Here is a 16,885-nt window from a genome sequence, read left to right as displayed (position 1 = left end):
ACATGCACAGGCGCATAATAACACAAACATAAATATAGGCGCACTCGTTTACAGGCACAAAAATGCACATTTCACAGTCCTACCTGCAGCTGCTCATCTAGGAACATCTCCGACTACTGACCGCTTATTTTGTCGTTTGACTTGATTTTAGCCTTTAACTCTTGCAGGACCAGTTTGAGGAATGCAGTCAAAGTTGTCCTCGGAATGTAGGATGTGAGCGTTTTTGTGTCTGTGGGTGGCGGAGGGGGACGGGGGGCGCTCTGCTCTGCTCTGCTCAGTGCAGGACGCAGGAGACAGTCGCTCTCCAAGGTGCTGAAAGTCGGAGCGCTCCCTCAGTCTCGCCGTCTGACGATGAATGCGACCTCTGCCGAAAACCGAAAATCAAACAATGACTGGCTTCAATCCCGTTTGGTTTAATTTTTCATACTCTAACTTCTACCCATCTGGATTTTTATTTTTCATGCAACCGCTGGATGTATTCAAACATGCAACAAGACTGACTGCAGCTTCCTAACATTCACCTGCGTCGTTGGGAAATATTGAATTGATTCCTAAGGAACGCTACAGAGGATTTTTTTTTTTCTATCTGTTTTTCTCGGTCTCTGTCTTTTTCTCCGTACCGCATGCCTCTGGACGTAAACTGGGTGTCTCAAAAAGGTGAGTCCGACGAGGATAATCATGAAGCAGACCTACTTTTACGTGGATATCGTTTTCTTTCCACTGGAAAAGGGGGGACCATATCTCCAAAAGGCTGGTGTTTAATTGCTTTTAAACCCATCATCACGACCGGGAGGGAGGATTATAGTGTTTTGTGGAGTCTGGTGAATTTACCCTGTGGATAAAGTGAAGTTTCCAATAGGCTAGGCGACTATCTTTAATCTGCTCTAGCCCTCTATGTGTTGGGCTCTCTGGCTTCACACTAAGTGGATATCAAGCTATTTCAACGCGGTGAGTTTGCCCTATCGTATAATATACATCCCTGTTGTCACTGGCATTTTCAATTGATCTGTCAAGACACGCAGCACTTACAAACCACACGATTACAAGCCGGGGGAAATATTTATTTTCAGCTATGTATTGCTGAACGGACTGCATTCTGCTCTGTGGTTTTCCCCTTCCGAAGGAGTGATGCATTTTGGGTTAAATCATTGCGCATTTATGATTCGGGAGATTTGCATGTTACATGGATGATTTAGTAAGAACAGGTTACTGTAAGTCCAGAGTCGGAGCAGTAATTTGTTTAATCATTGGCTTCAAAGTAAACAGACCAATAGCTACCTGTTGTCTCTGATCGCTCTTAGAGTTTGAAATTGTAGTGTTTTTTTTATTGAATGTAGAGAAGAATACTGTGAGGAGCCCACTGCAATCACCTCAGATAGTGGATGGTTTAACCTTTTCCTCTGTAGTTGGATGATTACCCATTGCTGAGATTTTGCACGAAAAGATTAATTTAACACCCCACGCCACCACTACCACAACAAGAGCGCACGTATACACGCTTCTTGTGTCAACAAAAGGTTGTTGTTTTTCTTTCAAATGTTATGGCATTAGTCTGTTGAGTGAGGTGCATTGGAGATTCCCATTTGTCTGGGGAGATAGAATAATAGCCTAATTAATTTGAATGATCTCTATAATGACAACTGTTTGCAGCAGTGCAAAATATACACAAGCCTAAGCAAAAAATAAAAGTATTTGGGATGTGAGGTTTACTGGTTTATGAGGATATGCAAAACAACAGCAGTGGAATCATCATCCATCATATCATCTCTTATTTTTTCCACTGCAGCCCATTTCCTCAATTGATGATGATGGTGATGATGAAGCGCAGGACGGATCCAGAGAGGATACCGGGAGCCTAGGGATGACATCCACACAATCTTGTTGAATGTGGATATCGATGCCGCGGCGAAGGATGGGCCCTCTCCTCTCGTCCGCCTTCGTCCTCCTGCTGGCCCTGAGCGCCGTGTCTCCGGCCTCGGTGGGTAACCCCGAGGATTACAACGCTGACGAGTCGGAACGGACCGCCAGTGAAAACATCGTCTTCGATGACTACCGGGGGAAAGGATGCGTGGATGACAGTGGCTTCGTCTACAGACTCGGGGAGCGCTTCTACCCGGGACACTCGAACTGTCCGTGCGTATGCACGGAGGACGGGCCTGTGTGCGATCAGCCCGAGTGCCCCAAACTGCACCCCAAGTGCTCCAAAGTGGAGCACAATGGATGCTGCCCCGAGTGCAAGGAGGTTAAAAACTTTTGCGAATACCGGGGAAAAACGTATAAAATACTGGAAGAATTCAAGGTAAGATTTGAGTTGTAAGATCCAACCTGGATCTATTTTTTTGTTTTGTTTACAACAACCTCATTTATTTCTCACATGTTAACATGGAAACAGTTGGTTCAGATGCTCAGCTTACACAAACCTAAGTCATGGCAAAATTCTAGCACTTAATAACATTTACCATCAACATTTCCAATATGCTTCTGTCCCATACTGTAGGAGAAACATTTATGATTATTTAAAGATACTGTTTCCAATCTAATTACTGGCATTGTGTCTTCCAGTATAATTATAAAACAGATAATACTTACATTTTTTAATCTCTTAAGTGTCCATCTGATGCTCATGAGTTGGTTCAATCTTGCCAGGTTGATTCAGTCAGTCACAGTCAAAGTCTGGATGCCACTTAAGCAACCATCTTACATGGCAGTCTGTCTGGATTGTTGTAAATTTCATATACAATAACATGAACACCCCTAACTAGACTTGCATATTTGTGTCAAGTGACATACGGAAATCAATTCAAACATGAAACAAAATCTAATGTCATGATAGTGTCACTTTTGTAGCAGCCGTTATATCTCAATTGCGAAATAAAGCTCAAATTGACATGTGGTGGTGGGCTGGTTGTTAGCGTTTGGGTTAGTCAGACTTTCAGTTAGTATATCGCTTTTTGGCAGACTGTAAAAGTATCATAAAAAATTGTGTTTATTGGCCAAGGGCACAAAGATGGCTGCCTCCCAGAGTGATGTCATCCCCCCTCCCTGCACCATCAACTAAACATTTACCCAGCATTACTAAACTGACAGATGCTATAAGAGTATTTTAATGCTTTGATTTGCGATTTGCGGACACTGAGTCATTGCTGGCAGATTCATTTTCCCTGTGTCTCCTGCACAGGGAGCACTGTTTCTACCCACCAGACCAGTGTCTCAGCGATTGTTACAGAGCGTGACAGTACTGCCTGATTAGATATAACACTATTAGCATGACAACTAAGGTCTGTGTTTAAATTGTTGCTGCCCATGAGGAAACCCTATCATTCCAATTCCTCACAAGAGGATTGGGGCTGTAAGTGATTAAATGACACAATATGTCCTAAACAAAGGTATAGCTCTATTATTAATCAAGGCATTTGTTCATGTCTGTGCAAAATATATCAGTAAACAGTTAGGATTAATATGTCCATTGCTCCAATGGAAAACACATTAATGTTTTGGATCTACTGATTTGAATTAAGAGTATTTAGTAATAAAGTTAGGCTGTTGACTCTTGATTGTTTTTCACATCTGTTTTACACCTAAATGTATCCTTTTCTGGATTAAACAATTACATGTCATGACATAATGGTACTACAGGCAGAAAACATACATCTAGTGTGTCCAACATTTGAGATAAGTCAGCAAACTGGTTGTATGATGACAATTGCCTTTTGTTTTTTTCATAATTCTGGCCTATTTCTCACCACAGATTTATCCAGAAACTGATTTCAGTGGAAACATTTTTTTCACAAACAACCACCAAGTTTTTCAAGTTAAAAAAAGTTGTATGCACAAACTAACAGCTCTTTGACTAATGGATTCTCATAATCAGGTGTACAAATGTGAGTCCATGTGTCAGTGAAGGATAGCATTTTTCAATCATCTATTTTGTGCATCAAACTCAAAATGATAGACTCTCCAGAACTAAATGAATACTTGAAACTAAACTTTAAAAATGATCTCCAATATTAACTAGCATTGTCTGTGGCAGAATAGCAGAGTGTTCAGCAGTATTGGTAACCACTATAGAGATACCAGAGATCAAACAATGTGTAAATCCAAATAAGTAAATTAAACAGATATACAATGTTATTAGTGAACTTTAGTAGTTGCATCTATTAACATTACCACACCTATACCATAACAAATCTGAGCATCTTATTTCATCTAAGCCTTCTTTTGAGACGTGAAAGCATAGATTTCATGCTTTCAGCCTTATAAAGAGATATAGGACTGAAATCATTGCAGCCATTTAGCACTAACATGCTTTTAAATGTTTTGAAAGAAGAATTACTGGATTCATAGATTTCCTCAAATTATCAGACATAATGATCATTGTTCACATCTGCAAAATGTTCAAAGTCAACATTTAACATTTGCATACTGCTACAATATATACAAGTATGGATAAGGCCAGTTACACACTGGCTGCGTGGCATGAGCGTGTCAGCTGCGTGGCATGTCCGTTTATATTTCGGCCCCCATGTTAACAGGTTAGAGCCTACACACTGCCTGCGTGACATGCACGTGTCAGGCGCAGCTCGAGAAACACGTGCCTGCTAGAAATAGAACAGACGTCTATTTTTCACGCAACACGCAAGCATGTTGGAAGCGTTTCCAGGCAAAATATAATAGGAAGAGATGTTTATAATGATGAAGATGCCTAAGGTCTTTAAACTAAAAGAATTCAGTTTGAGCAGTATTAATTGCTTCTCATGTTTTGGCCATTAGGAGGCAGCTGAACAAGCTGTAAACATATTGACAGGTGGATGACAAATTAAAGGAAAAACCAACATACAAGTGTCTAAGTAAGGTGTTGGGCCACCACTTGCCACCAGAACAGCTTCAATGCGCCATGGCATTGATTCTACAAATCTCTGAAACTCTACTGGAGGGACGGAACACCATTCCTCCAAAAGATATTCCCTCATTTGGTGTTTTGATGATGGTGGTGGAGAGCGCTGTCTGACACGTCTGTCCAAAATCTCCCATAGGTGTTCAATTGGGTTGAGATCTGGTGAATGCTAAGGCCATAGCATATGATTCACATCATTTTCATACTTCTCAAACCATGCAGAGACTCCTAGTGCCTTATGGATGGGGACACTGTCATCCTAGAAGAGACCACTCCCATCAGGATAGAAATGTTTCATCATAGGATGAATTTCATCACTCAGAACAACTTTGTATTGATTTTCAGTGACCCTTTCTTTCTAAGGGGACAAGTGGATCCAAACCATTCCAGCAAAATGTCACCACTGTAGGTGTCAAGCATTCAGGCCTGTACGTTCTCTTGGTGTACGCCACCCATGCACTCGCCCCCGTCGACAATATGGTAAAGGACATCTCATCTGACCATATCACTTTTTCCACATCTCTGTAGACCAATGCCTATGATTTTTGCACTACAAAACTTTCAAATGTGCATTCATCTTTTTAATAAAGGATGTATGCACTACAACTCTACTATGATAGCCCTCTCAGTGATTGTTGGACTGTTCTTGCTGACACAGTCTGATCACGTTTTGCATTGACATTTTCAGTCACGTGATGAAGAGTTGCTCTTCTGTTTTTCCTTACATATTGCACTAACGTACAAGCATCACAGTCTTCAAATGTGCATTGACCACAATGACCAACCCTATTACTGAGGTCTTCCCCATAGAGCTAAATGCAGATGTCACTTTAGTCACTGCTCCTATTGAAACACTAGCCAGTTGAGCAGTCTGTGATTGAAGCATCTGCCATCCGTGCCCCAACAATGAACTGTCTTTGAACGTCTTTTCCTCTTGCTGTTCAGCATTTTCATACATGCCACAGATCATGATTGGATAATAACTGCTTAATTGTGCGCCTGTGTGAAAGCAAATGCATTCGTTATATTTGTTTATTTAGGTTTTTCCTTTAATTTGTCACCCATGTATTATCACCTTGTGAAGTTGTTATGGCGAATGTGTTAACAAACAGTTACACATCCAGCTGACACAGAGCAACATTAGCATTCATGTTTCTAGCCACCTGATGAATGTATGTCTCTTTTAGCACTGTTTTTGGTCTCTAGCAACCCCTAGGGATATGTCTGGCACTTTAGCTGCTAAATGCTTCACTATGTCCACCAGCTAGTCGCTAGCTTCTTCTGTCTGCTGTCTGGTGTTGCACAGGTAGAATGCACTTGATTTAACAGAGCTTTTTTGACACAAACTGCTGCCTGATGCTGCTTGAGATGAGGTTGATGAGAGTATTGTCTGTAAACCAAAACATTACAGTTACAGTCAAAGCAAAACCACAAGATGAAGATGCTAAAATATTTTGTAGCGCTTAAGGGACCTGCAGAGTCTGTGATCATTCTCTGTGGACCTCACACAACCCCTTTCACATTACACAACGTTATTTGACCCATTATTAAGTAGGAGTTAATGCCTGACAAGGTGTCCATTGTCAGACGGTTGCCTCACCCGGAGTCCATTAACTACCTGATAATGGACACCTTGAAGGGCATTAACCCGCTTATACCATGGTTAATTGTTAAAATATTGCTTTATATATATTTTAATGCATTTTGCAATCAAAATCTAAAGTTGTTTCAAACTCTCATTACCATCCCATAAGGTTCTTATGCAATGGAAACGTTCACTGCTCCAGTAAATAGGACGAACCTTAGATATGACCTGGCAACCGGAAATATTTCTAGTCAGCTCACAGAACCCCAGCTATGAGCTGGAAAGCTAACAATATGCTAGCAAGATTCAAAGTCAATAATTTTGCAAACAGTTGACAAACAGTAGATATAATTTGACAGTATGATTAACAACAAGACATGATAGCTCTCCAGCCATGTCATTGTCCCCAAATCAATATCGATATGTCCAGGGAGAAATGTGTACTGTCAGCCACAGCCTGTTACAGTTGCCATCCTATAGTGTTCAGAGGATGAGGCAGTGAAGGACTACTCAGTGTTGGAAATTAGATATTCAGATAGTTGCATATGGACATCATGTGCTGCAAGTAGACAAACACAGTTTAACTATTTTTATTGAAAAACTCATTGCAGTTTAACTGCCATGCAAGGCTTTAGCAGAATGCTGTTTAATCTTCGTATGTTTGTTTCAGTTTACATAATGACTTCAAGGCAAAGCAAAGAAACCTCTGCTGGGAGATGTTAGAATATGTCGCACCTGTTAATATTAGCATGTCATGTCACTGAAACAAATTGAAGCAGGCAGGGGGCTACACAGTGAGTTCAGCCAAATAGCATGTAGAAAAACCTCATAATTAATCACTGCTACGGTTAATCTGTGGAAATGCAATGTTTTGAAAAATCAGACAAAACCGATAACCAAAAGGAACAAAAAAACATTGGCTAGGAGTTGTCCATCAGTTATTAATGGGAAACCGTTTAAGTTGCTTTTCATTTTCATGTACCTGCCTCTACATTCAGCTGAATGAGCAGCTGAACGAGTGATTTCATTTTGGTTTTCCATTGTTAACCAGGAGTTTCATGCCATGCTAGTGCTGAAACTTTTATTTGAACTAGTTAATTAACATCTAAATGAATCAACAACAATTTAGAAGTGCAATTAGATAAGAAATGTCTGCTTTTCTTTGTTTTACATTATCATGATTATTGTTATTATTGAATGCCTTTGGGCTTTGAATTTTTAATTGGATAAAACAAGCAATTTGAAGAGGGAAAAGTGATGGGCATTTACATTTTTTTTTTACATGCTTTATATTAAATGATTTGCTTTTTAATCAAAACAATAATACAAAACTTTGATAATGAAAACAATTGTTAGTTGTGGCCCTGCTTTATGCTTTGGCACATCAGCATGACAGTGACAGTGTTGATGTTAATAAGGGGTCTGTGGGATCAGCCCATTTTAAACCTACGGGTATGTACTTAATCTGTACTGATTGGTGTGTTTGCACGTAAGAAGGATCACCCTCAGTCCTGCATTGGGATGCAGGCCCACAGATTTTGTAAGGACCGCTGTGAGTGCATAAGCCTGGCAGTTTGATGTGAGATCAAGTCCATCAATAGTGCAGCTCACCTGCATGCTAACCTTGACTGGTGGGCCCAGGGAAGGACATTTCTTCGTACTTGGAGGATAAAAAAAAAAACATTCATTTGTTCTTATTGATCATTTCAGTAAAAAATAGCATAACAGAAATAAAGAGAGAGAGGCAATCTGTGAGGATCCACCTCCCCTATCTGAGACCACACAAGTAACTCAGATGTCTTTGTCCCTATCCTGTGTGAAGGTTGGGTTTCTTTAGAGAGCACATGAAAGCTTCGGAACCCTGCAGTGTTCAAGGAAATCAAAGGCCCCTGTATACAGACCCCGGTTTAGAGACGCCGACAGGTTAACCTTTGCTGTGGGCCTCATTGGCATTTCCTTTGCAGTGCTCGTGCTACATTGCGCAGACGTTTACATTTATATTCAGAAGCAGATAATAGAGAAGAAATGCAAAGACACAGCATCTCAGAATGATAACGGGAGAGATGTGGTCAGTTTAGAACTTCTGGGATGCTCGGATGTTTAGGTTTGCATGAAGAATCAATGTAGGCATACATAGTTTGGCATCAGCCAGCACTTTTCCATCATGCAAGAGGTCAGCCATTAAGTCCCATATTAAGCAGAGTATGCAGTCATTGACATGCAGTTGGTATTGGGCATTCATTCAACACAAAGCAGTGGACTTCAGTGCAATGTCAGCCTGTCATTTGTTGAATCTAATGCTGGTATAACTCATGCATCAGCAACCTGACAATTAAGTCTAAAGTACATATCCCAGTAACAACCCGTCCACTTAAGTATCTACTTTTAGCAACATAGTATTTAATACAATGTAATAATTTAAGTAGGTGTAGATTTACTGCCAGTGGGTATATTTTCTAGTCTTTGTTTTGTTGCCCTGTGAGAGAGTCATGCCACTCAAACAAGTAGGTATTTCACCTACAGGGTTCCCCATCAGATGAGGAAGGGACCAGTCCACCCAGCATGGCTGCCGGCGTCTCTCTGGCCCCAGCGCAGCTGCAATCAAGAACCAGGAGATATAGGGTGAGTTCAGATCCCAGATCGTCAGGCTAGGGCTGGGATGTGAACTCAAATGTGAACAATCCCGTCCGTGCTTCCTGCGATCCCCTAGGGAAGGGATGCAGAGTGGAAAAGGGGGGGAGAGGGCTCCAACATTTTCAGTGACAATGGTACACATTTCAGCCATCACACTATTTCAAATAATTTCTCATTTAGAGGCAAGTATAACTGCACTAATATAACTCTTTCTGTTTATCATGACTTTTAATTGTTTTCTCAATACATAAAAATTATTTGCAGAAGTCGATGTACTGTAATTATAGAAATGTGCCGTGAAAGCAAATGTGCGGACAATTACAACAATGAATTTAAAAGAGCATGCACACAACTGGAGGTGCCTACACATCACACACCACAGTAATTAGTGAGTCTGCTTTTCAGCACTGACACCTATGAGACAAAACAGCCATAAAAGCTGTAAAAATGATTGTTCAAATTGGTTTTCCTATCCAATTTGCCAGAGGCAACAAGGGCCCTAATTAGAAGAATATATTAAGTGAAAACAATTAGGTCACAAAGAATTATCAAACAAGTTTTTTTCTGGTTTGAACTTCCTTGCACATAAAGTACCCCTGTACAAGTATCAAGTGTCTTTTTAAGCATTCAACTCCACTCATCCACAAGTCCTCCTTTCTCTCTCTCCCTCTCTGTATTCCCTGACCACCGGTGAAATATTCTTTTGACTTGGACAACAGCAGCATGCAATTTGATTGTCAACCCATTCCCATCACTCCTATTAACCGCATGGGTGAGATTCCTGTGACCCTGTTGTCCAGCCTCAAAGTATTTTTCAGTACCATTTGCCCCGCTGAAGGTTATTTGACTATTCCTTGCTTCCCTGCCCCGTCTCCATTTGTCTCAGAGTGGGAATTAAAAGCATGACAGCCGATTCACTCAAATACCCAGCCAATAATACGGGGACAACAGGAGACATTTCTTCAGTAAAACATTTGGCAGCATATCTAAGTTCAGCACTGGCACCCCGTTTACCTTTGTGAGTTTGGGCTAAGGCATGACTGATCATCTTCACAGTAGACCTCACACAAAAGAACGCACTAAAAGCACCAGGCGCAGCTGAATACATTGAAGGAATCTGCAATGTGTTCTTAAAATGGAGTAATTCCGACATGCACAAAATGAAACTAAAGTGATTCCAGTTATGCAAAACAATATAGTCACTATATATACTTACTTCTATACATTTGGCCAAAAGTTCTCATCCACATCACACCTTATTTCCTCTCTTATCCTTACAAGTCCTTGATAGAGATCAAGGAATACCAATATGTCAGTGTTGTATGTCCCAATTCTTTTTTCCGAGATGCCAATTGCAGTCTAATTTACAGACATTTTGTGTAGGTTTTGCATGTAGCTTTTGCATGTACATTTAGCGGTCTTCATGATAGTGTGTAAACATGTGCAGAATAGAGTTTTGGTGGTGAGTTAAGTTTGAGTGAAAAAACAGTTCATGAATTTTAAAATATGTGGTCACTAAATACCTTCCACATTGTATAGTATATATATATATATATATATATATATATATATATATATATATATATATATATATATATATATATATATATTCAGTATTGAGAAATGCATGTTACCAACTGTAATACAACATGGATGTACCTGTGAGATCATGACAAACTTTTGAATGAGAATGTCAAGAAGCCAGCTGCCCATTTCTTGTCAGTCTGACAACAATAAAAATGAATGTGTGCCATAAACAATAAAGTTAAGTCTTAGTCTTGTTGTTTCTGGCTCACATTCATTTCCAAAATATATTGATTGCATCGCCTCAAACTACATAAATAATATATGTTAATTCTTATGTTGAGTTTAATTTCAATGTATCTCTACAATTTACCAGCAGCCACTATTCAAGACAACGCATTTGCTTAGAAAACAAATGAAAGGTTTAGCAGATTTAGTCATGCATCACTAATGTGTTCTTTAAGGACTATATGTCTAATTATCTTCTTCTTTATTCTCTAAAGATAGTAAAATGCTTATGGGGGAAAAAGGGAAACTGTATCTGTGCCAGATGCAGACTCCACTAAAACTGCGTCTAATTGTTCCCATTGTTATGTTTTAAGAGTTATTTCCTCCAGATGATCAAATATTAATAGAAATTGGTGTAAGCTGGATCCTTACCATCCACTTAACTAATTGTCCTGCTCCTACAGTAAATTAATGATTGTGCTGTGCTTTTACCTATAATTAGATACTTGAAACTATGTAATCCACCATCCACTGCTAAGTAATGGCTCTGTTGAGGAGAGGAATGTTATGCCGTTAGCCTGTTGCTTTTATTACCAAAAGAAGTAATAACTATTGGATGCATGTTGTTGTTTTGACCATGTTCGTAGCTGCTTTTGTTACAAAGGTCACGTTTCCATGGATACTTGCAGTCTTATCCTAGCATTGACCATATTCAGGATATGTAACATGAAAAACCTGGATATTCATATATCTAATTCAACAATATACAGGTTTCTGAATTTCTGTGTCAATGCAGATCAGACTCTTCCACATCTAGCCCCTCTCATTTCTGTCCCAACTGAGCTCTTTCAGCATTTAACAATGAGGCCATTTTTGTTTCTTGCTGCTGCATTCTGGTTTCAGTTTCTCCATCTTATCAGTATTAATAAAGAATGAGAGCAACACTACAGTGTACCCTCTGCATTAGAGTTTCAGACATGGGTCAGATGTGACCATTAAACCCCACATAGTTCCTACAGGACAACCTCTTCTTGCATTCTCCATATGGGATGGAAATAAACTAACGTTGGTTCAGCACGTCAATCAAATGTCCGAGTTTCATCAACTAATAAATAAAGTTGAGGACACGTTTTCGTACATAGCAGACTGTAAGATGAATAAGGTGTTCACATGCCACAGTATCTCAGTTTTTAATCACAGTACTTCAGCTAGCATATTGGCTTTCTCAAAAAAGGCATAATCCAGGTTTCTGAAACCAGGATATGGTGTTTACATGCAAAACCATATAACTGGGATTCTACAAAATCATAAAAGGAGTACTAGTGTGCATTAACACACTTAGTAGACTTGAACCTCCATTTAAAGACTGTAATAAACACACAGTATGAAGCTCATGATTGCAGACTGCTGTTGCTTCAATTCCCTGATGAGACATTTTCATTATTACCTAACATAATCTTGACTGATCCTGGGTTTCTGCTGCTGGCAGTGTCAATTTAAAGAAATAGTCTGGATTTTTGAAGAGGGGTTGTATGAGGTATTTATTGATAGTCAGTGTATTACAGTAGCTTTTGGTTAGCACTTTGCCAGTTTGGAGAAGCAGACGAGTACCGACATAGAAGCTGCTGTGGATGGGGTCAGCAGCAAAACATACTTTAGCCCCCTAAAAAAATAATATCAGTATAAGTGTATGCTATATTTAGAATATTTTCACTGCTTTACCTTGCCATCAGACTGCCCTTTCCTTTGGCACTAATACAATGTATGCACTGTATTATGTCGCAGATCAGCTGTTTGGGTCAGACTCACTCCAGTTTATGGATTAAACAAAAACAAAAAAAGAGAGTGATTATGACAGTGAGAATGAAATGCTATTTACTGTGAAGACAAGAGGATACCTTTATGAACCAAATTATAAAGAAAAATAATTTGCAGAGGGAGACTGAACGGCCGAAAAAGAAAGAGGGGAAACTTCTGTGGAAACTGGAGGAAAGGGGCTGAAGGGTTAAGCGGTGAAAATATTCTAAATATAGCATACACTTAAACTGAAATGGATTTTCCTAGGTGGGCCTTTTAAGTTGGCTAAAATACGTTTTGATGCTGACCCTGTCCACAGCAGTACATTGCTTAGCTTCAGTCAGTACTGCTGCCGGCTCCTCCAAACTGCCAACGTACTAACTGTCATCTATTGTAGGTAATACACTATCGATAAGTACATCATACAACCCTACTTGAAAAAAAAAAAAACAACAACAACCAATTATCCCTTTAAAGTGAGGTGTAATTGATTTTATATGTTGCCCAAGGTTAAGGTACCTCATTTTCACTCAACCCAGAAAGTTAATGGACAACAACAACAACGCTCAGTGAGCTTTATATATTCAATTACTGGTGCCAATATGAAACCAGATATTCCTGCTGGAGAAACATGCAGAATCAGAAACCTGAAATGCAACCATGACAACTTGAATCAAGTTTGGATGTGTCAGACACAGACCTATATGCTCCACTGCAGACCCTGAATCCCACCTTGCCAGCCCCCGCAGATTAAGTCTGTCAGGTTGGAAAAATATAGTCCATCTTCCAGTCTATGTATGACACAACATCTTGCCGTGTAATTGGTACATTTCTGTATGAGCGCTCAAACTGACAGAGGGGAAGATAACTGTATGGATGTTTAACTCTCCGACAGATAAATATTCTTGCTGTGGTTTATTTACATCAGGGCACTGGTGTCAACTACTTATGTGGGTAAAATATGAGAAGAATTTCTAATGAGACGAGTTATAGATGTTCAGGTTCCATCTATTTCTTAAAAGTTTTTATTATTGCAGTGCAGCTACACTAGAAAAGGAAAGGTGTGTTTTACATTAGGGCGAGGCAGCTCTAAAATATGCAACAGGCACAATGAATGAGCAGATTAAATCTATGATCATTAAGTGTGAATCTTTTAAAGCAGAGATATATAGAACACTGTTTTTTATACTAGAACCCTTACAAGTTACAGACATTTTGACACAAATGCAGTCCCTGTTACTGGACTTTTTATTTCCTTGTAAGGTGTCTGATTTTTAACTTCTTAACGTCCTTTATAAACATCATATCTGAAACACAGTTTCACTTCCTAACTTGCACCGGACAGTTTTCTGACATATCAGAGAAAGTATGTAACAGTTGAGAAAGTTGTATACATTTTCTACCACAAGGAGGGTAAGATGAATGATAGGAGTGAAACAGTCTTAGATTCATGTTTGAATTATCTCTGCTGTGAACTTTAGAGACATCATTTTACATACAGATAGTTTTAAGTTAAGGAAGTATGGCTGCAATCAGAGAATGGGTTATGCATTTGTATTCCTGTCTAGTGCCCCCCCTTTTCATCTTTTAATGTTCCTCATATTCAATTTGTGGCTGCAGTGCATCCAGACTGCCATAAATTCCAATAAAAATACAAGTCTGGCCACTTCCCACTCAGTGCCACTTAATGCATCCTGGCAAAATTGGCTGATAAAAGTCATATTAAAGCATCCAGTATTACCACAGCCCTTTCACTTAACTAGAACAGTGGCACTGTTGTTTTTGTTGTTGCTACAATTCAATCGTAGTAGATGGAAATATAGCAAACTGTCTGGAACTAATGCAGTTTGGGATAGTTGATGGCATAATGACATAAAACATTAATTTCACAGCACAACATCCAGCATTTAAAGGAATAATACAAATAATAAAATTTTGGGAAAAAGACTTAGTCGCTTGCTTGACGAGAGATAGATGAGGAGTTTGATGACACTCTCTTGACTGTACAGTAAATATGTAGCTGGAGCCAGCAATTGGTTAGCATAAAGCATTAGTTTAGCATAAAGACTGGAAACAAGGGAGAAACAGTTAGCCTGGCTCTTTCACAAGGTAACAACATCTGCATACCAGTACCTTAAAAGCTCACTTATGCACACATTAGATCTCGTTTGTTTAATCCGAACAAAAACCAAACTGTAAAAACAGCATTTTGCTATTTTATGGAGGGTTATGTACCAGACTATTTCTCTGTTGGTACCAATAACTTCCTGGAGCCTCCACTGTTTACTGTAATAAGGGAGCTTTAGAAATGCTGGTAGATCTTTTGACAGAGCCAGACTAGCTGTTTCCACAAATTCTGCTCAGTCTTTATGCTAAGCTAACTGTATTTACCATACAGACTTGAAAGTGGTATTAATCTCCTCATTTAACCCTCAGCAAGAAAGTAAACCTATTTCCTAAAATGTCAAACTATTCCTTTAAAAATGTCTACAGTACATACCAATGTTATATACCCAACAGTCAAACACATAGTCACCTCAATGTCATTCAAGAGTCAACATTTGCTCACAAAGTAGCTGGTTTTGTATATAAATTGATACACGGAAAAAGATAGCCCAGTTTATTAGGACTCATCTGAACCAACAATTGCTGGGTTTCAGTTGCTGCTCTCCACGTAACAACAACAAAAAAAATATATTTTATCAAATTTGAACAGCACAAAGGGTTAACAAATATGACACATTTGTACCCTCTAAGCTTAGTACGGAGAGCTGAGTCGCTGATAGAGGAGACCCAGAGCAGAGATGCCCTAAAAAGACTGTTTTCCTATGATGAGCAGGAAGAAAACCTAAAATGATGAACAGTTGACCTTTCGTGATTTGGAAACAGTTTTGTATTTTTCCACTCCATGTAATTGCATTACAGTTCATTTTCCGGTCAAGAGACTTTGTAAAGGTAGAGTCAAGTCAGAGGCAGCAGCTCAGAGAGCTGCATAGCTCTGATTTACATGTTGCAGAGGTGGTAAGATAAGCCTCTGAACTGTTTCCTGAGGCAGGCCGCAGCAGAATGCAGCAAAATACTAAACATCATGAACACTACTTTACATACTCCCTTATTAGTTATTTCTAAGGATTTTTTTTTAAGTCAGCTATGTGCTCTGTTAAGATGCAAGAAGCCTAATAAAATTGGCCTTGTGAATAATGTATTACCTTGTTTCTTTGTTTAGGAAGACAGTATGATATGCATAACAACATTTTTAATTGGGAAATACCAGCACAGGAGCGGGCTGACTAGTAGTAATCATGTAAAGCGCACACACACACCGATATAGGTGAAACATACTGAATCATCTAATCCAGATTTCTCTTGCCCCCTCTGCCCACAGCCGTCACCCTGTGAATGGTGCCGCTGCGAACCAAATAATGAGGTGCACTGTGTGGTGTCCGACTGCGCAGTCCCAGAGTGTGTCAACCCTGTGTACGAGCCGGAGCAATGCTGCCCCATCTGTAAAAACGGTAAACACACATCTCCTTTGGAATTCAACACACACTCCTCAAAAGTCATTACATTTTCATTAAACCGATGGCAGAAAGTTTATCTGTGGTATCGCCATTTGACGGCCGCGCCTTTAGAGGATGAGGATGTAATCGATGTTTTATGAATTAAAATTATTACCTTGGGCCTGTTAGACACTAATGAGCAGTACTAGTTTTAATTATAAATGACGCACTAAGCAGAGTAAACATTAGGCCGTTGATTAAAGGCACGGTAGGAGGGACTAATGGGTCCTCTGAGAGCCTTTTATCTCCCAGTGCCCTGACGCCCTTGTCACATGCAGCCAATCCCTAAATTAGAATTATAGGATTCCAATGGTTCATTGGCTATTTACAAGGCAAGGTGGGAGACTATCCTCTGCCAGCACCAATCCTGAGGGACAGATGGAGCTTAATGACTAAAGTACAACTGTTTGTCTGCAATGTGATCCTGACTGAAAAGCTCTATAAGCTATATAAGCTGTAATAGTTTTGTTATGTAATTTTACACAGCTCAAATGTAAGCTTCAGATCATTTGAGAGATGAAAGAGCCAACAAAGTTTTTCTGAACTCAAATGAAAACCTGATAAACAATGAAATGTACTCTCATGATTATGTGCCTTGTTATTGCATTCCGCCTTCTCATTATGTTACGTGTCACACCAAGAATATAGAAATTGTTCATGAGT

General features: G+C 39.5%; 1 protein-coding gene across 1 annotated transcript in view; it reads left to right on the top strand.

Moving 5' to 3' along the window:
- The first annotated feature begins 1,912 nt into the window (after positions 1-1,912).
- Positions 1,913-16,885, top strand: part of vwc2l (von Willebrand factor C domain containing 2 like) — a 26,713-nt gene continuing 11,740 nt past the window's right edge. Inside the window, exons 1-2 of the mRNA XM_028591845.1 lie at positions 1,913-2,299; positions 16,048-16,177. Coding sequence (XP_028447646.1) covers positions 1,913-2,299; positions 16,048-16,177 — 517 coding nt within the window. The remainder of the gene's footprint in view (positions 2,300-16,047; positions 16,178-16,885) is intronic.

Source organism: Perca flavescens, chromosome 11 (assembly GCF_004354835.1).
Source record: "Perca flavescens isolate YP-PL-M2 chromosome 11, PFLA_1.0, whole genome shotgun sequence".
NCBI classification, from domain to species: domain Eukaryota; kingdom Metazoa; phylum Chordata; class Actinopteri; order Perciformes; family Percidae; genus Perca; species Perca flavescens.
This window is presented reverse-complemented; position numbering and strand designations above follow the sequence as displayed.